Consider the following 25341-nt stretch of genomic DNA (forward strand, 5'->3'; position numbering starts at 1 on the left):
TATGAAGAAAGTTAAGTTACAAATAAGAACTCTTATGAAATGTCTTGGGCATAAAATCTAGAAAACATTTTCAAAAAGAAATTTTCTTCATTTTTCTTTCTTCTTGAAGTATTTATCCTAATGATTAATATTTACTTTTAATTATTTGTAGAACAATGAAATCTGAAGGGGTTAAGTACAAACATAGGTAAAGTATAAATGAAGGTGGAAGCCAGAGACCCTTGCCATATATCTGCTTTTCTACTTCGACAGCACTGCAACTGCTTGACTCTGTCGATATCTATTGTTTTTATACTAAACTATTGGAGGAGAAAATAAATGTCCTTTAATTTCAATATGCTTTAAGCTAGCCTTGAAATAAGAAATAAACCTTGATAAATTGCCATAAGGTAATGATTTCACAATTTATGATATGGATTACATATTTTTCACATAATGTCATTTATAAAAACTAGGAAACCCAAAACATTGGAAGTACTAGAAATATGAAGAAGTCACACAGATTCAAAAATTTTTTTATCAGTATGTGTATTTGAGAAAGTTATTCTTCCTATCTCTAGATACTAATTTTAATATTGATAAAATAATATGTGAATGCATAAATACACATTATGGGGGATATTTTAATAAATGAGAGAATGTGAAGAACACGTCACATAATTTATTATCTCTAAGACTGCAATGTATTGTTTATTATATCTCTATTCCTGCTACAAATCCACTATCAGATAATTAATTGGGAAAATCTGTGCATTTGATTTTTTTTTTTATTTTTAAAAATACTTGTTTATTATAAATGATGTGAACTTACAAACAATCATGCACAAGGCTGGCATTCCCATACAACAACCCTTAACAAACACATGAGTGTTGTGTACTATTAATTAATATGTTCAGTTAACATTGTGACTATTTGTGTTTAATTATAGATTTTGGGGGAATATAGGTGATTACTTCATTTTCCTGTTCTTGTGACTTGCAGATACATTTCGAGTGATAAATCTGACCAGTCAGTGTTCTACAGAGTAGAATGTTGTAGTTACTTAACTTAACTTTGTGACCTATAACGATAAATTTAATACTTAAAAAAAAATGTGTATCTGTTAGTGAACTTGCCATAGAAGAATGGAAGGGGAAATCAATTCACATATTTCAATTGATTGAACAAAAGCTGAAGAGTTGGAGGAAGTACATTTGGTTGCAAAAATGTTTTAATAAATTCAGTTATTTTTATGCTCTTGTTTCATTTTGTTTCATGTTTCTTTTATAATTTTTTTTTTTTAATTTTGAGGAAAGTTAAAGAAGTAAGTTTTCATGGAGAAATCTAATCAAACTTCAAACAACTTCATTTTGTTGGGTTTGTTTCCCCAAAACAAAACTGGCCTTCTTCTCTTGACCCTGATCATTGTCATATTCTTTCTTGCCTCAATGGGTAACTCAGCCATGATTCACCTCATACGTTTGGATCCCCGTCTCCACACACCTATGTACTTTCTACTAAGCCAGCTCTCTCTCATGGACCTGATGTACATTTCCAGTACTGTCCCCAAGATGGCGTTCAACTTCCTTTCTGGTCAGAAAGGCATCTCTTTCCTGGGATGTGGCGTGCAAAGTTTCTTTTTCTTGACAATGGCATGTTCTGAAGGTTTACTGCTGGCCTCCATGGCTTACGATCGTTACGTGGCCATCTGTCACCCCCTTCATTATCCCATTCGTATGAGTAAAAGGATGTGTGTCCAGATGATCATAGGATCTTGGATCTTGGGGTCCATCAACTCCTTGGCACACACAACCTATGCCCTCCACATCCCTTACTGCCAGTCCAGGGCCATTGATCACTTTTTTTGTGATGTCCCAGCCATGTTGCTTCTTGCATGTATGGACACTTGGGTCTATGAGTACATGGTTTTTGTGAGCACAAGCCTCTTCCTCCTCCTTCCTTTCCTTGGCATCACTGCTTCCTATGGCCGGGTCCTTTTTGCTGTCTACCACATGCGCTCAAAAGAGGGAAGGAAAAAGGCTTTCACCACCTGTTCAACACATTTAACTGTAGTGACCTTTTACTATGCTCCCTTTGTCTACACTTATCTTCGACCCAGGAAGCTTCGCTCACCTTCCGAAGATAAGATTTTGGCAGTCTTCTACACCATCGTCACCCCCATGCTCAATCCCATTATCTACAGCCTGAGGAATAAGGAAGTGCTGGGTGCCATGAAAAGAGTGTTTGGGGTATTTGCTTCAAGGAAAGAATAGTCATTGTCATCCTTGCTCTCTATTCTTTATCCCCCTTTTCATGTTCATTAGAACATCCTAGAGCAGTGTTGTCGAAAATATAAATAATTTGAGTTTTATATTTAATTTTTAAAAATTAGTACTAAAATTTAAAAAGTGAAATAAGCAGTGGTATTTATTTAATATAATTATTTTATTCCAAATATTAATGTTATAATCTTTATCAATATATAAACATTTGTATTCATTACATATTAATTATTGAAACATTCGCACACATTATACTACATATATAATTATGCATATTTTGCAATTAATATATTTATATTATTTTATTTAAATATATTTGCACATGGAACTCATAAATTAATGTCCTAGTTACCTTTTTATATGCTAAGTCTTCAAAATCTTTTGTGTATTTTCTACTTAAAGTATATTTCACATTTGATGACACACATTTCAAATAGCCAGTTGTCATATGGGACCAGTGACTATCGTGTTTGGATAGCACAGCCTTAGAGCACCCAGTGAAATGTGGATGTATATGTGGTATATAAAATATAACATTATGTATAAAATATGGATAATGGAATGTGAAGTACTAAGGGAAATCATCACGTTTATGTAAACTTTTCAAGAATTCACTTATCTTTTCTTCTCCTTTTTTACATGTATATGTTGGTTATAATAGACATTGGTACTCTATCCCATAATATCCATTTATATAAAATATTTGAAGGGATATCCTTTGATGTAGGATATTTATGATTTTAACAAAAATGTTGAGTAAGTGACCTACTTTGGGATATTAGAATAAAAGGCAATTTATTCTACATTGAAATTAATAAAACTATATAGTTAAATGATCTCAATGAAGAGATTTGTATCTGAAACCATATTAGCTTAGAGTCAAGGAGACAAATGATTAGGAGTCTCCACATGAACCATTTAAAATAAAAATAGCAACTTTCTCAGACTTGATATGTAAACTAAAACCAGGAACTTACACAGGATGAAATTGTATGCTAATAAATCATAATGTTGTATTTATCCACAGTTTAAGTATTGTTATTGTACAGATATAAAAATGTTACTTCAGGCTACCCTATGAAGTGGATTTAATAAAGATTAAAAGAATTAAAAGGAAAAACAGGGATTTAGAAGAGCCTACTCTTGTCTCCATTCTGCTCAAGGTCACATTCCCATTATTTTTCTCTAGACTCGTTTAGCATATTTCTAAGTACTTTACATGACTTTAGGTCATTTCAAACTTAAAATATATCCTATATATTGCCATCAAATTTATTTTCATAAAATACAGATGTATTTTCATTTGACAAGGAAAGATTCCTTATTGGATTCACAAAACTTTCCAATATTAAATTCATATTCAAATGTTTCTAAAAGCTACATTATGTCTAGTGTTGCCCCTTTCTACTACCTAATTGCCATACCCAGTGTTGTGATCACTAGATCTCTAGTTTATCAATGAAGTGCTGCAGACAAATTCTCTATACACAAAGATTCATTACCTAGAAATTCCCTTAGTTTCTTCAAATGAATAGTAAGCCAGCTCTGTCTATGACACATCACATTAATGTGATCATGTTCTTTAATTAAATATATAAGAAAATTAAAAATATAATCTTAGAGTACAAAAATCCATTAAAATATGAAGCATTGTTTATTATTTTAAAGAGTATATGGATTACTTTGACTATAAACATTTCCATATGGCTTTATTCATTTTATAGAAAAAATAAATGTAAATGAAAATTGTAATAGGGTGGAATTATATTATGCATACATAGGGTAATGATATATAAAGTGTTCCAAACATCAGTAAAAGAAAAAAATAAAACTTACATTTCAATTGAAAAATAGGCAACATTTCCTAGATAAGAAAATATAGACGGCAAACTTGGCTCAGTGGTTAAGTCATCTGTCTACCACATGGGAGGTCCGCAGTTCAAACCCCAGGCCTCCTTGACCCATGTGGAGCTGGCCCACAGGCAGTGCTGATGCGCGCAAGGATTGCCGTGCCACGCAGGGGTGTCCCGGCATAGGGGAGCCCCACGCGTAAGGAGTGTGCCCCGTAAGGAGAACCGCCCAGCATGAAAGAAAGTGTAGCTTGCCCAAGAATGGTGCCACACACACGGAGGGCTGACACAACAAGGTGATGCAACAAAAAAAGAAACACAGATTCCCGTGCCATTGATAACAGCAGAAGCGGACAAGGAAGATGCAGCAGATAGACACAGAGAACAGATAACTGGGTGGGGGTGAGGGGGGCGGAATGGTAGAGAAATAAATAAGTAAATCTTTGAAAAAAAAAAGAAAATATAAATGACTCTAAGATGTATGGGATGTTCAGTATCACATGCAAATTAAAACTACACTGAGAAATCTGTAATCACTAATAAATTTGGAAAGAATAAAATGCTTTAAAGAACAAAGTGTTCTGCTTTTAGGCGTTGGAAAAACACATTCTCACACATTATTGTGATGTACAGGTATTTAATATCTGCAGTGAAAATTTTACTATTGCTAATCAAAAATTTGGCTTAGTAGTATAACTTCTGGAGATATCTTTAACAGATATGTGAATGACGAATGACATATAATCTAATATTACTGCAATTTGTATTGTAGCCAAAAGTAAACTGTATATCAATAAAAAATTTAATATGTAAATCATAATGCATATTTATAATTAAATGGTTTATTTGGGTGAAATAAATGGGATCATGTCTATATGTTTCATAGGAACAATGTTAAGATACATTATTAAATAGGAAGTCAAGTTGAGTACCTACAATTCTATTAATTGTAAATTAGTTAATTCATAATGACCCTTTATTTCAAGGAAAATAAAAAATCTAGAAGAAACCTTATAATGTTATTTGCTTAAAAGCATTACAGCCTAATATACTGTGTAATTAGAGTCATTACAGTGAAAAAGTTTGAAATTAAAAAAAGATAAGCCATGATTTGGAGCTAACCAGAGAGACGGAACTGAGAAGCAACCTGAGAATTCTTTTGGAAATTCCTTTGGAAAAGGGAAGGAAAAAATGTGATAGAAACAATATTTGAAGGAATAATTTCTGAGACTCTTTCAGAATTGTTAAAAAAACATTTATCAATACATTAACAAGTTTGTTTTTTTAATTATCATTTATTTATTTATTTTTATTTTATGTTATTTTTTAACTATCTTCCTTTAAAGTTAATAGATCACACAAAACATTATATTGGAAAACATAAGAGGTTCCCGTATAACCCACTCCCCACACCCCACACCCCTAACAATTTTTTAATTGTATTTTTTTGAAGATACGTAGATCACAAAATATGTTACATTCAAAAAATATAAGAGGCTCCCATATACCCTCCACCTCCCTCATCCCACTCCTCCCACATGAACAACCTCTTTCATCATTGTGACTCATTCACTGCATTTGGTGAATATTTTTTGGAGCACTGCTGCACTACATGGATAATAGCTTACATTGTTGTTTACACTCTCCCTCAGTACATTCAGTGGGTTATGGCAGGATATATAATGTTCAGCATTAGTCCCTGCAATATCATTTAGGACAACTCCAAGTCCCAAAAATGCCCCCACATCACATCTCTTCTCTCTCCCTGCTCTCAGTAGATACCATAGCCACTTTGTCCACATCAATGCTTCAATTTCTTCCATTATTAGTTACAATAGTTCCATAGTAGAATATGAGTAAGTCCACAATAATCCATATTTTATTTTTCTTTCTTGTGGACCGTGGTATGGTGATGTCCACTCAACATCTATATTGAGAGAGGGCCTAGATTCCAAATGAACGATGTAGGCAATTCTCCTGAGTGCAGTTGTAGGCACTTTTGGTTCCCTGGTGTGGTGGTTGATTATCCTCACTGCCCTACTGGATGACCTAGGTAAGTCCAATGAACCAGAGAATAGGTGTTGCAACTCTGCTGAGGCACAAGGCCCAGCTGGCACATGGCCAGTCCAGAGATTCAAGTCTCCTGAGTATACACCAACACCAACATCAACCATAGGTTTAGTAAAAGTAACAGAAGAGGCATGTGTAGAAAGGCCACATATGAGTCCAACTACATCACACTCAGGAACACAAACTCCAAAGTAGGACCCACTGATATGGCAATGAATTCCAGAACCATCTGCCATGACCATAGAACCTGTGGGTCTCCATAGCCCTAAGGAGACCCAGTACCTGGGGTTGTATTTACTTTGGCTATCTCTGGGTCCTGCTGAAGTATGCATAAACACAACCCCTCTAATGACCTCCTGATTCTTTTTTGAAGACTCAGTCATATAAACTCATTTGTCTTTGCCATTTCACCTTTTTATTCAAAGTCAAAAAGCAGTTTTTAACACAAGATCCTACATGTAGGCTGAACTATTCTGCTGTTCTGAGTTGACCCTTTTATTCAAGGTCCCTTTCTACATAAATTACCAGTTAGTGATTGGTAATAATCCCTTGGCGAAAGGGAGGCTCATTCCTGGGAGACATGTCCCATGCTGGGGGGTAGGTAATGTATTTATATGCTGAGCTTGGCTAACAGATTGGCCACATTTGAGCAACATGGAGGGTCTCAGTAGGTAACTCTTAGGCACCCTTCAGTTCTAGGCCTAGTTCAAATTTCAGCATACAGGCTCATAAGCATAGTCATCAGTATCAAGGGCTCATCATTGGAGCATTCTTCCACACTGGTTTTTGTTCTTGCACTTGGGAGATTGTTGCTGTTCCATTGGGGAATGTGAAAGAGCTTCACTGACTAGGAACTCAGCACTCCCTCAGTTGTCTTTTTTAACTGTAAATACTATGAAATTGCCCAACATATATCCAAACATTTTTATGTAATCTCTGTACATGACCTAGAGAACTCCCATCCATCCACTTGTCCCCCATCAATAATATCCCACACCAACATTCCTGCTCTGCAATAGTTGAACCCCTCTGTTGTCCAAAACTTCTTTAAAAATGAAGCATAATATACTTCCAAATTCAATTAATAGGAAAATGAAATATTAGTGATAGGTTTAAAGTTTAGAAATAGAATACATACAAATTTAGAAAAACTAAAATAAAATAAAAATAAATTGGGGTATTAAAATGAAAATAATCCTAAAACTTTGATTTTGATATTTTGCCTTTCACCAGTGTAATATGTGTTGCCCTATGTGAGCAGTGGGAAGGCATTTTCTTTCATTTCTTCCTCAGTGTAGACATCCTTTCTTTTTTTTCTTCTTCTAATTTTTAATTTTGTCTTCAAAAATGTTTTAAATCGCAGTAAAGTCACATATACAATATAGGGGTCTCCCATATATCCAACATCAAACCATTTTCCCCCTTCCCCAGAAGTGATCTTTTACATGTTCATGTCATGTTTGCTGCAGCTGATGTACATGTATTGAAACATAGCTACCAAACAGAGTTCCATTTTGGTATACATTATGGTTTATATTTTAGAGTGTATAATTTTCTAAATTTTTAGTTGCATTATGTTTTACATTATGGTTTACACTTTAGCCTATAGATTTTATACATTTTTGGTATAATTTAACATGTTCTGTATCCATCATTACATGATCTTTTGGAACACTTCCATTGCTCCTCCCCCCATTACCCTAATTCCATCTATTCTATTTCTCTCTGCCCCTTCCCTCAGGGCCTACAGTGACAATCAATCTTCACTGCTTGAAGGACCAGATTCACAGATACTTGCAACAATGCTGAGGGCTTGGCATACTAGACTGTCCACCCCCATTGGGAGCAACCAGTTCTCTCAAGAGACACAATTCCTTCTATTTCACACCGCCAGGCTTCCCCAGGATGTAGGTACACTTTCCCACTCATTGTATAGGTCTCCATTCAATGATATAACACACTGTGACAAGATGAGCACTCACATACTCCCTAGAAGTCTGCCCCTGTGCCAGATGCCTCCCCTTAAGCATCTCAAGCAGGTAATCATTCCTTATAATATTTTCGAAATAGCTTTCTCAAGATTATAATTTCAACCACATACCTGACTATCTCCCATGTTCAACTGTTCCCCCCAGCCCTCCCCACAATTCCTTTGGCCATCTGACCCATCCTCCCAATCCTAGTGCCCCTCAAGGCTGTGAAGCCCCACCCAAAGATATTGCTATGCCCTCATCTTATCCCTTCCCTGTATAAATACTTCCTCCAATTTCATTTTTCCATTTCAATAAGTTTTTGGCTATTTGGGGCTCTTTCCCCTCAAATAATTTTCATAATTAGATTTCCAATTCAGTAAAATAGGCTGTTGCAATTTTTATTGAGATTGACTTATGTCTGTAAATCAATTTATGTAGGATAGACATCTTCCAATCAATGCACATGGAATACTTTTCCATTCATGTACGTTTTCTTTGATTTCCTTTTACAATGTTGTGCACATTTCTGTGTGCAAGGTCTTTACATTTTTAGTTAAATTTATGCCCAGTTAAATTATTATTTTAGTTGATAAGGTATTTTTTTTTCTAGATTTCCTCTTCAGATGATTCATTAATGGTGTGCAGAAATGCTACCGGTTTTTCATGTTTATGTTATATGCTGCCACTTTACTGTATTCATTTATCAGCTCTAGAAGCTTTGTTGTAGATTTTTCAGGAAATTCTATGTATAGAATCATGTGATTTGAAAATATTGAAACTTTTACTTCTTCCTTTCCAATTTTGATGACGTTTAGGTTTCTCTGACCTAAGTGCTTTAACAACTACTTCTAACAAAAACTTAAGAATGGTGATAGTGGACATCCTTATCTTTTTCCAGATCATATATGGAAAGTCTTCCACAACTCGTCATTGAATAGATGTTAGCTGTTTGGTTTTCATATATTCCCTTTATCATAATGAGGATATTTACTTCTCTTCCTATCCTTTGAAGTGTTTTTTTTTTAATCAAGAAATGTTCATGAATTTGGTCAAATGCATTTTCTCCATCAATAGAGATGATCATGTGATTATTTTATTTTGATTTGTTACTGTGGTGTATTAAACTGATTATCCTAGGTTGAACCATCCTTGTTTAACTGGGATGAAACCCACTTGTTCACAGCATATAATTCATTTGATGTATTGTTTAATATTATTAGTATTTTAATGAGGATTTTAGCACCAAGGTTCTTTAGAGAAATTGGTCTATAGTTTTCTTTTCGTGTGGTGTCTTTGTGTGGCTTTGGTGTTAAGATGATATTGTCCTCAAGAAATTAGTTAAGCAATGTTCCCTCCACTTCTATTTTTTGGAATAGTTTAACTAGTATTAGTGTTATTTCTTTACAGAATGTTTGGTAGGATTCAACTCTGAGGTCATCTGATTCAGGGCTCTTCTTAGTTGGGAGGTTTTGGGGGACTAATTCAATCTCATTATTTGTGATTTCTTTATTGAGTTAATCAATGACTTCTTCCATCAGTGTAAGCTGCTTGTGTGTTTCTAGAAATTTGTCCAGTTCATATAAGTTTCCATCTTGTTAGCACACAATTTTTCCAACTATCTTCTTATGATATTCTTTGTTTCTGTGATATCAGTTGTGACATCCTCTTCCTTTTTTGTTTTATGTAATTGCTTCTTATCTCTTTTTTCTTTCTTAGTCTATTTAACCATATATTAATTTTATTAATCTTCTCAAAGAATGACTTTTTTTTGTTAATTTTTTCAATTTTTTTTAAATTCTCAATTTCATTTATATCTATTCTCACCTTTGTTATTCCTTTGTTATTTCCTTCTTTCTGCCAAATTCGGGATTAGTTTATTGTTCTTTTTCTAATTCTTGCAGGTGTGCAGTTAGGTCTTTGGTTTTAGCACTTTCTCATTATTTAATATAGTCATTTCTGGAAATAATTTTCCCTCTCAGCACTGTTTTTGCTGCATCCCATAGGTTTTGATATGTTGTGTTCTCATTTTAATTTATTCAAGGTAGTGATTGATATATTTTACAATTTCCTCTGTGACTAACAGGTTATCTAAACATGTGTTGTTTAACTTCCATACCTTTGTGCCTATTCTGGTTTTCTGCCACTTACTGATTTACAGCTTCATTCAGTTGTTGTCAGAGAGATTATTTTGCATAATTTCAATCTTTCTGAGTTCATTGATAGTTGTTCTGTGACCTAACATATGGATCTTCCTGAAGAATGAAAAATGTGCACTCAAGAAGAATGTACATTCTGCCATATTTGGGTGTAATAGTTTGTGGTTCTTAGGTCTAGATCCTCTACTTATTATTCAGTGTCACTGGATCTATCAAGATGTTCTGTCTAATGGTGTTACCATGTATTAAAATCACCCACTCTAATTGTTGAGGCGAGGCAGGTATTTATCCATTTAGTTTTTCCAATGTTTGCATAAAGTATTTTGGGGCCCCTGGTTAGGTGCATAAATGTTTAAGATAGTCCTTCTTGATTGAGTAGACCTTTTATTAATATATAGTGTCCTTTGTCTTATATTATTTTGCATTTCATTTTCTTTTGTCTGATATTAGTGTAGCTACTCCCAATTTTTGTTTTTGTTTTTGTTTGCAATAATATTATTTTTCAACCATTCACTTGCAACCCCCTGCATCCCTGGGTCTAAGGTGAGTTTCTTGTAGACAACATATAGTTGGGTCATTTTTCCTTATCCATTCTGCCAATCCATGCCTCTTGATTAGAAAGCTTAATCCACTATCATTCATTGTTATTACTTTCAAGCCATTACTTACATTAGCCATGTTTAATTTAGGTTTATATATGTCTGATATTTTTAAATGATCAAATTTATTGATATTTGGTATAATCACAGATTTGTGCATTCATCACTTCAATCATCATTAAGGCATTTTCAATATTTCAATACTATTACTACTAATATTAATAATAACAAATAAAAAGTGGACTAAGAAAATTCCTAATTTCTGAATCTCCATTTACCATCCTGAACATAGCTGTTATTTTTGGCTATTCTTGCACAGTTATTTGTTTATTAAGTTTTATTGAGATATATTCATTTATCATATGATCCATTTAATGTGTATAATCAATGACTATTTTTAGCATTTAAAGTTCTTTTATTGTAAAATTGTAAATTAATAAAAAATAGTTTGAAAGAAATTACAAACTGTAATAAAGAGTGCAAGTCCAGTTTAGATTCATTATAATTGATTATAAAAAAATAGCATAGCAGCAGACATTTATAAATGTAAATAAATCAAATACAATAAAATTAATTAAAACATAATTTTAATTTTTATATTATAACCCTAAATATTGTACATAACAATCTTACAAAATGAAGTAAATTATTGGTTTAGTTACTAAATTTAAATTTAGGCCATAATCATTCTAGATAATCGTATTCTTATTTGGAAATCTTTCACATTTTATTGGAATGAATTACAACAGAGAACATTTTTCCAACTCATAATTTTATGAATCAATAAAAGTCATGATCTTGTTCAAGTAATATTGCTTAAAGAATAATGATCCAGATAGATTATATTAAAGTGTATGAATATGAAAGTGTCAAAAAAAATGAAGTATGAAAAAATATATCTCTCTCCAACCCTGCTCAATTAAAAGGAAGTGTTTATTTTGAATGAAAAATAAATATGGACTAATAATGGGAACAATTTGCCAGTTGCATTGATTAATTATTGTTCATATATTATACTGTTATTTTATATTTATCTGGTCAAATCCAACTCATTACTTGCTATTAAATAAACACCTTTTTTTTCCAACCTTCACTTTTAAACTGGTTGCATACTTTAGCCTGAGGTAGGTCTCTTGTAGACAACAAATAGATAGCTCATATTTTTAAATCCATTCTATCAGTCTATGTCTTTTGATTGGGTAGATCAATCCATTAGCATTCAGAGTTATTACTGTAAAGACATACTTCATCCATTTTGTTCTTGGGCTCTTTGTTATATCCTTCTATTGTCTGTACTCTTATCTTTTAGTTTACCCTTCTTAAAAATATTTATTTCTAAACTTCTCTCAAAATCTCTGGCTCTTTTTTTTTTTTTTCTTTCAGGCTGCAGCACTTTATTAACTCTTGCGTATCTGCTTATTTGACAACATATTCTATCAGTTTTTGTTTTTCTATGAAGACTGAAACCTCCCTCATTTTTTGAAGGAAAACTTTGCCAGACAAGATTCCTGGCTGACAGTTTTGTGTTGTTTTTTTTTCTCCCCCTTTCTTTCTTTCTTTTAGCTCCTTACCTACGTCATACTCCTACATTCTGGTCTTCATATTTTCCCGTGAAAAATCAATGCTTAATCTTACCAAACTTCCCTCATATGTGGTGGAACTCTTCTGTTTTACTTTCAGTCTCTCCCTTTTATTTTAATGTATTTTATAATTTATTGTTTTCCACAAGATACATATATTTATTAATTTATTATTTTTTAATGTTACGTTATAAAATATGAGGTCTCCATTTACCCCCCACCACCCTCACCCCACTCCTCCCATAGCAACAACCTCCTCCCATCATCATGGGACATTCATTGCACTTGGTGAATACATTTCTGAGCACTGCTGTACCACATGATCAATGGTCCACATTATAGTTTACACTCTCTCCCGTCCACCCAATGGGCCATGGGAGGACATACAATGTCCAGTAACTGTCCCTGCAGTACCACCCAGGACAACTCCAAGTCCTGAAAATGTTCCCACATAACATCTCTTCTTCCCACTCCCTACCCTCAGCAGGTACCATGGCCACATTCTCCATGTCAATTGCTACATTTTCTTTGATTACTAATCACAATAGTTCATGAATAGAATATTAGGAGGTCCACTCTAATCCATATTCTATCATTCCATCCTGTAGGCCCTGGAATTGTTATGTCCACTCCACAGTTATATCAAGAGGGGGCTTAGATTCCACATGAATGATGGATACAATTCTCCTGCTTTCAGTTGTAGGCACTCTTGGCTCCTTGGTGTGGTGGTTGATCTTCACCTCCATGTTAGCTGGCTGGGGTAAGTCCAATAAACCAGAGGGTAGGAGTTGCAAGTCTGTTGAGGCTCAGAGCCTGTTGTTTCCCCTTCTCTTGATCATTTGAAAAATTGATAAGTATATCTCTCGAGGTAGACAGAACTCTTGGGATTTATACTGTTTTGGGTGTGCTGTGCTCCCTGGCCATGTTTATGCATGTCCCTAAAATAGTTGTGAAATATTCAGCCATTATTTCCTCCAAAACTCTTTCTGTCCTTTTCCTTCTATCTCTGGGATGCCTATATTGTATTCATTTGTTTGTTTCATGTTGTCATTCATATCCCTGTGTCCTACTGATATTTTTCTTTTTATCCACCCTTTCTACCATCTGTCTGAATTCAGTAATACTAACGTTGATATCACTAATTGTTCTGCTGTTCAAATCTGCTGTTACATGCTCCCAGCATATTTTTGAATTCTTGCATTGTGCTCTTCATCGCCATCAGAGCCATTTATTTTTTTATGCAGTTTTGCAGTTTCTTCAGTGTGTTCCTGCAATGCCTTCTTAATATTCCTTATCTTTTCCTTCACTTCATTAAGTTATTTCATGTTATTTTTTGGACATCCTTGATTAGATTTTCCATGTTGTGAATCTCCTCCTGCTTTTTAGTTTTTTTCATTAGGCCAAACCATGCCTTCCTGCTTCTTTATACAGCTTGTAATATTTTTATTGGTATCTAGACATTTTTATCTTGATGGGCTTATTCATATGGTTTGCTTCTCTTTGTAATCTATGCTTTTCTTTTTCTTTCTTTCTTTCTTTCTTTCTTTCTTTCTTTCTTTCTTTCTTTCTTTCTTTCTTTCTTTCTTTCTTTCTTTCGTTCTTTCTTTTTTTTTTTTTGCAGCTGTAGGCACTCTTGGCTCCCTGGTATGGTGGTTGACCCTCTTCACATCCCTGTCCAGGGTAAGTTCAAGAAACCAGAGGTTAGGAGCTGCAAGTCTGCTGAAACCCAGGGACTTGCCATCATGTGGACAGTTCAGAGATTCAGGTCTCCTGAGTACACACTAACCCAAATGCCAACCACAGGTCCGGTAAAAGTAACAGAAGAGGCACGTGTAGAAAGGTTATATTTCAATCCAACTACATCACACACCAGAACACAAACTCCAAAGTAGGGCCAACTGACATGACCCTGAACTTCAGAGCCATATGCCTTGACCATAGAACCTGTGGGTCACTGCAGCCCTCAGTAAAACCAGCACCTGGCTTTCCATCTATCTTGGCTGTCTCTGGTATCCTGCTGAGGCATGCATAAGCATCACCCCTTGATGACCTCCCAACTTTTTTGAAGACTCTTAGCCATGTAAACTCATTTGTCCTTTCCATTTCCCCCTTTTCATCCAAAGTCAAAAAGCAGTTTTTAACACCTGATATTACATATAGTCTATAGACTTTTAGTTGTCTGTGTTCCCCTGAAAAAAATTTAAAACCAGAGAAAATAAAAGCAAGATGAATAGGAAATATTTTTAGTAATAATTTTAAAAGATAGAAAAAGAACAATTATATGGCAATGGCCGATGGGGTTAACTACCAGGGCAGATGGCCCCTCATTGGAAATGGTGTTTATGTGTGATGAATCTGGACTCAGATGGGATCTCCCTTCATAAGACTTTCATGCTAATGTGCTGGAGGTGCAGTTAACGTTGGGATTTAAGATATATTTAGGGGATTTGAATCTCTGGACTGACAATGTGATAGCCAGGTCCTGAGCCTCAACAGACTCCAGCACCTACAATCTGATTTATTGGACTTACCACACTCAGCTAAGATGGAGTTGAAGAAGGACAACCACCACACCATGGAGCCTAGAGTGATTACAACTGAAAATGGGAGGATTGCATCCAGCATCCATGTGGAATTTGAGCCTCCTCTTGACATAGAGGTGCAATGGACACAACCAATCCAATGTCCACATAGAAGAGGTGGTATTGGATTGAGAAAAGTGGACATGGTGGACGATGGGTATGGGGAAAGGCAGGAAGAGATGAGAGGTGGAGGTGTCTTTGGGACATGGAGCTGCCCTGGATGGTGCTTCAGAGGCAATCACTGGACATTGTAAATCCTCACAGGGCCCACTGGATGGAATGGAGGAGAGTATGGGCCATGATGTGGACCATTGACTATGAGGTGTAGAGGTGCCCAAAGATGTACTTACCAAATCCAATGGATTTGTCATGATGATGGGAACGAGTGTTTTGGGGGGGAGAGGGGGGGTGGGGGAGTGGGGTTGAATGGGACCTCACATATATATTTTTGATGTAATATTATTACAAAGTCAATAAAAAAAATGAAAAATAAAAAAATAAAAAAATAAAAACTTATTTAACAAAAAAAAAGAAAAAGAACAATTAAAAAACAGGTAAATGACCAATAAGGCTGAAAATCATAAAAAAATACAAAGAAATTAGAACAAAAATATGGAAATATAAAATGAAATAAAAATAAAATTAAAAAATGGAAAAATAAGAAGAAAAAGAAAAGTAATAAAATGAAAACCAAGCAAGAAAAGGTGGAATTAAAAAAGCAATTTAAGAGGGGAAAAATGAAAGTAAAAACATAAAGAAAACAAAGAAAAGAAATAAGATAATGGATAAAAGGAAAAAATAAAATAAAAACACAAACAAAAAACAAAGCCCAGGAAAAAAAGGTTTCCCTCTTAGACTCTTAGGAATCATTTTAGGCTGCTGGTGCTCATTAATCAATCACCCTGCAGCCTGCTCTCCACAGGTAATATAACCACCAATAGTAAGTAAAAGAAATACTAAAAAATAAAATAATGTTTAAAAATATTTTTTAAATGAGGTAAAAAAAAGCTGAAAAAAAAAACAAAACCCAATTCTCAGTATAATTATTCCCTGTTGTAAGGTTGTGGTTGGTTACCTGACAACCCAGTGGGTCACTCTCTGGATCCCTGCTCTTAGGGGGTGCCAGGAATCAAATCAGGGACCTTCTATATGTGAGGCTGATGTTCTTACACTGAGGTACACCTACTCTATGGGTTATGTTGTCTTCTGAAAGCTTCTGTGGCATTTTTTGCCCTCTTTCCATCAGAAAAATTGGGTCTCAATCAGTTTGACAGATATCTCTCTTGGCTTCTTTCTTTCCAGGGCTGGTTAGTGACTGTCTCTGCCTTCTTAGTGACCCAATTGTTCTCTCATCCATGGCAGGTGAGTGTGACTGTCTGCCTGATCAGATCCCCTCACCTCTTCCTGAGTCTGCTTCAGGGTAGGCTTGGGTTATTTTTATGACTGAAACGCAGCTCAGCAGGACAAACTTACTTGACGCAGGGCCTCGCAGCAGGTAAGACCGACGAGAGAAGTTACTCGGAGACTGGCTGATGGCGCAGGTCTGCTTTATTGCGGAAGTACGCACATTTTATAGGGCACAGGGTGACGTGTAAGCCGTTCATTGGCTCAACTACTAGAAGCTTCTAATTGGTTACCATAAGCAGTTGCTAGGGAAAGGTTTGAATTAGGGGGACGGTTTTTAATGGGTGGCTACAGGGTTGGTGAGCTGCGGAGATGGGCAGAAGAAGGCTTGAGGGGAGGCGTTGGCCACCTCGAACCCTGACACCTTTCAAGGGAGACGTTTTTCCATCTCATACCTTGGACTCTGCCAAACTCGTCAGCCACACCTGTGCTTGCCGGGGAGTAAATGGTCCCTCAGTTCCCCCTCTTTTTTTATTTAAGGCAATGGTTGCAGCGGCTATAAGTTTTTGGTCGCGCTTCACTATCGCTAAGGATCGGTAAACACGTTTAGCTATTAATACTACAATAAGGATTATGATGAAAGAGGAACCATAAACGATAAGGGAAGACGGAGACAACAATGAACTTATTTTGGATATGATGTTGTTCAATAAGTTGGATGACATGGTTGGGATATGGATATTCTCCAAGGTGTTGAGGTGATTTTGAAGATTTGTGGTAAAGTTCCAAAATGAAGTATTATAAGAACTGACAATCCAGGATTGCAAGTTATATCTGGTATGATTCTTCACAGGAACAGACGTGATGCAGAGAGAGGTAAAGGAATAGCGTCCATCACAGATTGTGCTGGAGACTTGCCATAGCGCGGTGACGTCTTCGGATAGGAGGTCGATTTGTTGTTGGAGGTTTAGAATGGCTTGATGGGTTAGGAAGTTTATTTGCTGTTGCTCTTTGACAAAGGCAGAGATAGTGTTAGTGATATTTTGTAGGGTCTCTACGGTGATGGCATTCTGCGTAAGCGCGAGGGCGGCTGCGGTAGCGGCTGCCATGCTGAGAATGAAAATGCTTGCTATGGCAGCGGTGATTCCAAAATCTCGTTTGGCGTGCGTCAGACCGGGTACCTGTGGGGAATATTGGCGATAGACAGGGGCAACCCAAGAAGAAACCTTCATAGGGACCCATAGAAGTGTAGGTTGCTGTATGATAAATGCGTAGGGATATATGGGGTTCCAACAGTTGGATATGTTACAGACTTTTGACTCATTTAGCGAGGGACACGTAAAGAAGGCAAAGGGAGGTTTAACGCAAGGAAATGCAGAAGAACAGTTGCGTGTATGTGTAGTATTAAGGTGGACAGATGGTTCCCACGTATCGTTAGCTGTATATGTGCCATTGTGGAAGGTGCAGTTGGGAAAGCAGAGGAAGACACGGAGGTTAAGGCATGTACCTAGGCTCCCACAGAATTGATGTGCACCAAAGACAGTGCGAATGTGTTGTCTAGGATTGCGTTTAGAAGGGTGCAGGCGGTGGTTGGGAGTGATGGAATCTAGCTATGGGATCTATCCATAGCGAACCTTCTGTATTACCGGGGTGCAGGGTATATGGAGCAGAAGTAGAGAGACAGGGTTGCCATGTAAAGTCCTCTAATTGAGATGATTGGTTGTGGATAGCTGTGCAAAGCGGGAGCGGAGGTGGTGGGGCGGTGCCAAATGTGGTTCTGTTTGCCTCGGGGAGGAGCCAAGGCCAAGTACCGTTAATAGCGATGTACTCTTTGCGAAGGAAGAAGTCTCCCATGGGGTTAGGGGAAAAGAGGATGGTATTGTTATAGCCTGTTGAGTTTGAAGTGTTAGTTCCTGAGATATAGTGGAGTAGCAGAGAATCCTTCGGTGGATCTATGGTTGCATTTATGGCTCTGGAAGTGATGGGTATGTGTGGGTTACAGAGTAGAGAGGTACTGCAATTTGAGGAGTAGGGTCTGGGAAAATTAGGGCTGTCAGGGGTAAGGAATAGGAATCCAGGAGGGTGGCGAACTGCACCTCAGACTATTTCTGCATTGCCGGGGGTTAGCAGAGATAGGAGAATGAGCAGGGCGTGTAGCATCGTAGGGGGAGAGTGATTTTGTCGAGCTCACCAGTAAAGGGAGTGGAGCTCTGTCAGGAGCTGGTCATCAGACAGTGTTCTCAGTATCATGTTGGTGCTGAGTTGCCTCATTTGGTAGATTACGGTGCGCAGGCGACGTCTCTCGCGGCGTGATGACCGGCGTGCCGGTGTAGGGCTTGGTGTTTCTGCCTGGGACCCAGATAGGTTGCGGTTTGTCATCTGGAAAAACACAAGCATACCCTCGTCCCTGGGTTAAGAGGGGGCTGGGTCCCTTCCATTGCTGAGATTGTGGGTCTTTCCAATATACTAGTGGAAGTGGTGTGGGGACGTGGGAGGGTCCCCAATGTTTATGTATAGGGGAAAGGCCTTTATCATCAAATGTGAATAGATTGATGTGTATAAGTGCTCTGGTGATGATTTCATCCAGAGATGCAGGCTGGAGGGACTGCTCCTTTTTTATTAATTGTTTGAGCAGATGATGGGTGTGTTCAATGATGGCTTGTCCTTGGGGGTTATATGGAATGCCGAAATGATGTGTAATATTGTACATTTGGATAAATTGCCTGAATGAGTTGCGGCGATAAGCAGGCCCATTGTCTGTCTTAACATCCCAAGGCACATCCATAAATAAAATAGCTTGTCAGAGAGCCTTGATGCAATGTTTCGCTTTTCCTCCCACAAGTGCAGCGGCATACGTCATGCCAGAGAAGGTGTCTTTTATAACATGTACGTATTTAAGTTTGCCAAAGCTGGGCACATGGGTAACATCTAACTGCCATCGGGCATTGGGCTTGAGCCCTCTAGGGTTTACTCCTTGTGGCTGTAGGGGCCCTAAGGGTAAAAAGGGGGCACATGTGGCACATGATCGTACAAGATGTTTGCATATTTCTTTGGTCAGGTTGGGTAGTAATTGATGGAGAGATGCTGCAGAAAAGTGAAACCTAGCATGTAGATTTTTGGCTTGAGTTATAAGGTCTTCAGAGAGTATAGAGATAATGAATGTTTGTACATTCCTATCAGCTAATTCGTTCCCGGCGGTTAAAGGTCCGGGAAGGTTGGAATGACTACGTATATGGGATACATACCATGGGTGATATCTCTGTTGAATAGTCTTTTGGAGAGTGATGATAGCTCTATCTAACGGTGCTTCCTTGGGTGTAAATATACTAAATGCTAGAACTTTACATAATTGACATGCATATTGGCTATCTGTAAAAATATTCACTGGGCGATTGGGATATGCTTGCAAGGCTGCTACTATAGCCAGCAATTCTCCTCTTTGGACTGAATCTTTTAAGGGGAATTGTTTTGTCAAGGGATTGGCACAATGGTGGTACACAACAAAGCCATAAGCTGTTTTCGATGCATCAGTAAAGATTGTTATGGCATGTGGAATAGCTGTTCTTGAGGGGAATGCATGTCCTGGGCAAAAGGACAGGTGCTGGATACCTTGTAAAAGTTTATGTGAAGGGTAATAATTATCCCATGATCCCATATACGTGGTTAGCAGTGTTTGAAAAGATATATTGTCAATTAATAATTGATTTGTTTGTAATGTATTGAGGGGCCAAATTATACAAGAAGGATCCCAATTGTATGTTTGTCGGGAAAGATGGACTAGGTTAGAAGCTAACTGTATGAAGGCTTCTATAAGTGGGGTGACACGACTAAGCTTGGAGAGGGAGACGTGGGACCAAAGCAATGGCCCGTCTTGCCATAAGACTCCCATAGGTACTTTTGGCGCATTAATGATAAGGGCGAGGATTGGAGATTGAGAATCATACCACTGGCCAGCGACTTGCGTAAGGGCTTGTGACACTTTGGACACAGCTTGTTTTGCCTCTGGTGTTATCTTAATTGATTTTGCTGGGTTGCTAATGGCAGATTTTGGTAGTCTTAAAAGGTTAAATAGAGGCTCCAAATCCGCTGCTGTAATAGGTAGACTGGGTCTAATCCAATTAATGTGTCCACATACTTGTTGTAATTGGGCGAGAGTTAAGGTGTCTGGGATGTCGATTTTTGGGGAGATGGGCCTGATATTGCTTTGGTTGATGTAATATCCTAGGAAGGTGAAGGGAGGTATTTTTTGTATTTTTTCTGTTTTAATGTGTAAGCCTATCTTTTGAAGATTGGATTGTAACTGTATAAGTCCTTTGTTAAGAGTAGCTTCATTTTCATGAGCTATGAGTAAGTCATCCATATAATGAATGAGGTAGTACTCTGATCTAAGAGGTTTGACAGCTGCATTGACATAATTTTGACATATGGTGGGGCTGTTTTTCATCCTTTGGGGAAGTACCTTCCATTGGTATCTAGGGTTCGCTCCTTGATGATTTGGGAGGGGTACTGTGAAGGCGAACTTATGTTTGTCTTTTGGATGTAAGGGTATAGAATAAAAACAGTCTTTGATATCTATGATATAAATATAGTACTTCCTAGGGATGGCAGAGGGATGAGGTAGCCCTGGCTGAGTGGAACCCATTGGAAGGATGTGCTTATTAATTTCTCGTAAATCATGGAGAGGCCTGAATTGGTTTTTGTCCTTCTTATGAATAACAAAGACAGGAGCATTATAAGGGCTTACAGAGGGCTCAATGTGTCCTTCTTGAAGTTGTTGGTGAACTAGTTGTTGTAAAGCTTGAAGTTTGTGGGATGGAAGAGGCCATTGTTCCACCCATATAGGCTCCTCTGTGTCCCATTGGAGAGGAGTGGGTTGTGGTTGCTCCACGGGGACAATGGCCAACTCTATTGGGGGGGATGGCTGGTGGTAAGACAAACTGTAGCTTGCTGTAATATGTCCCGACCCCAAAGAATAGTGGAAGGGAAGGCACGAATAGGGGTTGAAATGTGCCTGAATGTCCTTCTTCATCCTCCCAGGGTATGGGTTGTGCGGTTTGTACTGTGGCAGCCTCTCCTGTAGCTCCCTGGATAGGTGGACCAGGTATAGTGTCCCATAAATGTTGATAACATGCAGGGAAGCAAGACACTTCTGCTCCTGAATCTAAGGTGCCATGAAACCACCAATTGTCAGCTTTGATAGAGAGGAGAGGCTTTTCCTTTGTTATGGGAATTGTCCACATTATGGTTTTGGGGTGCTGCAAGTAGGGGATACCCCTTGGGTGTGGGGCTGGGGTGTGCCCCATTTGGAGTTTAAAGGCTTCCCCTCCCTATCAATTTTAGATCTGCAATCTTTAGCCCAATGGTACCCTCTATGGCACCGAGGACAGGGAGTGGGAGGTTTAGGACGTGTAGGTTGTCCTTTTTGTGGACATTCTTTAGCGAAGTGTCCTGGGGCTTTGCAATTGAAACAGGTTGCATTTTGAGAGAGAGCCATAGCTTCTGCAAGTGTTTTTGCTAGGGTGGTAGCTAGTATTGGGGTATTTTGGTCTAAGTCCTTGCAGGCTAAGATCCAGTCATGGATGTCGGCAGTCCTAATGGGGCCTATAGCTTGTTTACATACTGAATTTGCCCCATCTAAGATAAGTTCGCGGGCTAAAACCTCTTGGGCTTGCGCGTTTTCTACCTTTCTGGTGCAAGCTTCTTGTACTCGGGATACAAAGGTGGAAAAGTCCTCATCTTTCTTTTGTATGAGTTTAGTAATTTTGTCAGTTTTAGTAGCTGAGCAATTTTTAAAGACTCTTAAAGCACAGTGTCTTACTTGATCCCAGTACTGCGGAGGAGCTTGAACGTACACTGCTGGGTTGGAATAGATTCCTGTCCCGAGGAGACATTCTAGGTTAAGCTGTACTTCTCTGGATTGATTCTCTTCTGCTTGTCTTTCACATTGGTCTTGATAGTGGGCCTTCCAATTAATATATTGTCCGGAAGTAAGGACTGCTCGTGCTAGTTGATGCCAATCTCGTGGGGTGTTAAGGTTAATGCCTATATTATCTAGTAACTCTTGGGCATAAGGGCTATTAAGCCCATCATCTCGGACCACTTCCCTAAGGCGTTTTATATCGGTATGCTCAATGGGATACCAAGGGAGTGGTCTTTGAGGTGTTCGGTTGAGATTCACTGGAAATATTTGAGCCTCGGGGGTGAGCGTAGGCCACAAGTTATCATCCCCTGAGGACAGTTTTTCTTCCTTAGACTTATTAGTTCCCAACATTGCGTTATAAGCACTCTGACTGGCGTCAGGAGCATGGCACATTTCCTGAAAATAAGCATCAGGCAACTCGGGCCATAATTGAGAGTGTTGTTTAAAATCAGGTTGTCTGAAGAGGGTGAATAGGGGATTCCTCTCCTGAGTTGCCTTTTCGATATTAGAAGCTCGGGCTACTTGGGGATAATTGGTGCAATGTTCCTCCATGCCACCAGGTGGCGCTGATGGAAAGGGAGCACTCTCTGAAGAGGGAAGCTTGGCGTAGCCGTGCTTCTGCTTTTGTTCCGGGGAGGAGGGCCGGAGTTCAGGGTATAGGGACTTACGGTTTTGATCTGGAGAAGAAGGTGGAAGTTCCTTTGTGCGGCTAGAAGATGGGTGATCTGCCATCTTAGCTTCCACTTTTTCTAAAAGATTATTCATTTGGAACACCAAAGAGACCTCGTTGTCCTTGTTGGAGGAGGCAGATTTCTTAGATTTGGTCTCAACTGGGAAGGTTTCTGTGGGGGGGGGGGCACTGCCTTGAAGGCAGGATTTAATGGTGATTAGGGTAGGGATTAACCCCAGGGGAAAGGTTCTTTTTTCATGCTGCATGGAGGTAGTTACTCTGTCAGTTAGGAGTCGGTAAGTATCTGAATCCCACAGGTTCGCTGTGAGGAGCCAGGGATTGAAGGGGAGAAGGAGGTCCCAATAGCATTGCAGTTGTTGGACCGATACTTTACAACGGTGGCAATCTAAGAGTGCAGCAAGCGCCCGTACCTGCGGAGCCTGTCGCTTAGAAAGCGCGAGCCCATGATGTGGGCGGGGGTCTTACCTGAGGTTTGCTGAGGGTCCCTGTTCGGGCGCCACTTGACGCAGGGCCTCACAGCAGGTAAGACTGATGAGAGAAGTTACTCGGAGACTGGCTGATGGTGCAGGTCTGCTTTATTGCGGAAGTACACACATTTTATAGGGCACAGGGTGACGTGTAAGCCGTTCATTGGCTCAACTACTAGAAGCTTCTAATTGGTTACCATAAGCAGTTGCTAGGGAAAGGTTTGAATTAGGGGGATGGTTTTTAATGGGTGGCTAGCAGGTTTGGTGAGCTGCGGAGATGGGCAGAAGAAGGCTTGAGGGGAGGCGTTGGCCACCTCAAACCCTGACACCTTTCAAGGGAGACGTTTTTCCATCTCATACCTTGGACTCTGCCAAACTCGTCAGCCACACCTGTGCTTGCCGGGGAGTAAATGGTCCCTCACTTACTGAAGAAAAGCTACTCTTCTCTGCCATCCATCAGATTCCTCTTCCTGCCTGAGAGGAGAAAGTTCTTTATCACTCCATTGCCTGCAGTGAATGAGGAGTTTTACCAAGGCTATTCAAATTTTGGTATATGTGCCATTTTTCAGCCACAGGGGTAACTCCTGGTTTTCCTTTAGCCTCTTTATCTCTCTGTCTTTCTCCAGGATGATGGGCAGCACTCTCCTAGTGTTCAGATCTCATAGCAGATCTCTTAGATAGCATTTTGCCCTAACTTCATTATTTTTGTCAGAACATTGAGCCCTGCCTACCTCAGAAGATTATTTTAGTAAAGGTAATTAATAAGGTCAAAAGAGAGACAGAAATAAGATATGCCATATATAAGCATTGAGATAGAATGGTTGAATTAAGTATTGTCTTTAGAATGATAACATTGAATGTTAATGTAATAAGCTCATATTTAAGAGACAGAGATTGGCAGATGTATTTTTTAAAAAACAACATTTCAATGCCCTCTATAAGAGACTCATGTTATATCCAAAGTCAAAAATAGATCAAAAATGAATGTTTGAGAAATGACTTTCCATGCAAACTGTATCCCAAAAAGAGTTGAGGTAGCTATATTTATATCAGATAACACAGATTTTCAATAAAAAACTGTTATAAATTACAAAGAAGGACACTCTATATTAATAAATGTGACAATCTATCAAGAAGAAAGAAAAAAATGCACCTGACCAGGTGGCCCAAAATACTTGAGATAAACATAAAATTCAGGAGAGAAATAGAAGCCTCTACAGACACAGTGAGGGACTTTAAGACACCACTGTCAACAATAGACAGATCATTTTGACAGAGGATCAATAAAAAAGAGATCTTGAATATTATATTAAAGGAACTAGACTTAACAGGCATATACAGAGTATTGCATCCCAAAACAGCAAAATATATATTTTTTTGTTGAGTGCCCATGGATCATTATCCAGGATACACCACAAGTTAATCATAGAATACGTTTCAATCATTTTAGAAAGTTTAAAATGATAAAAAACACACCTTTTCTCTCACCACAATGGAATGAATCTGGAAATCGATAATGGATGGAAAACACAAATATACAAAAATTTTAAAAGATATGAGAAGGTTAAACAAGAAATTCTAAAAATAATTTGACATGGGTCAAACAAGAAATTGCAAAGCAAATCAGTTAATATCTCAAGGAAAATTAAAATGAGAACACAACATATCAAAACTTGTAGGGTGCATTGAAAGCACTGGTAAGAAGGAAATTTAGAATCCTAAATACCTACATTAAAAAAGAAGAGAGAGCTAAAATCAAAGACCCAACTGTACACCCAGAGGAACTAGTAAAAATACAGCAAAGTAATCCCAAAGGAAGCAGAAGAAATAAAAAAAAAATTAGAGAA

General features: G+C 38.0%; 2 protein-coding genes across 2 annotated transcripts; one reads left to right on the top strand and one right to left on the bottom strand.

Annotated features, from left to right (window-relative positions):
- The first annotated feature begins 1314 nt into the window (after positions 1-1314).
- On the top strand, positions 1315-3908 carry LOC101420270 (olfactory receptor 2L13). The gene is made up of 2 exons (XM_023585716.2): positions 1315-2222; positions 3884-3908. The coding sequence occupies exons 1-2, from the start codon at positions 1315-1317 to the stop codon at positions 3906-3908; spliced, it is 933 nt and encodes a 310-aa protein (XP_023441484.2).
- Positions 3909-21655: 17747 nt separating this feature from the next.
- On the bottom strand, positions 21656-23068 carry LOC105745080 (endogenous retrovirus group K member 5 Gag polyprotein-like). The gene has a single exon (XM_012521129.2). The coding sequence runs from the start codon at positions 23066-23068 to the stop codon at positions 21656-21658; it is 1413 nt and encodes a 470-aa protein (XP_012376583.2).
- Positions 23069-25341: the final 2273 nt, after the last annotated feature.

This window comes from Dasypus novemcinctus, chromosome 16 (assembly GCF_030445035.2).
Source record: "Dasypus novemcinctus isolate mDasNov1 chromosome 16, mDasNov1.1.hap2, whole genome shotgun sequence".
Lineage (NCBI taxonomy): Eukaryota > Metazoa > Chordata > Mammalia > Cingulata > Dasypodidae > Dasypus > Dasypus novemcinctus.

Bases quoted from the DNA above. Each gene is read 5' to 3' on its own strand.
- LOC105745080 (XM_012521129.2), bottom strand. From the start codon at position 23,068: ATGGCAGATCACCCATCTTCTAGCCGCACAAAGGAACTTCCACCTTCT.
- LOC101420270 (XM_023585716.2), top strand. From the start codon at position 1,315: ATGGAGAAATCTAATCAAACTTCAAACAACTTCATTTTGTTGGGTTTG. The intron at 2,223-3,883 runs GTTTGGGGTATT...ATATAATCTTAG, and splicing joins CTGGGTGCCATGAAAAGAGT to AGTACAAAAATCCATTAAAA.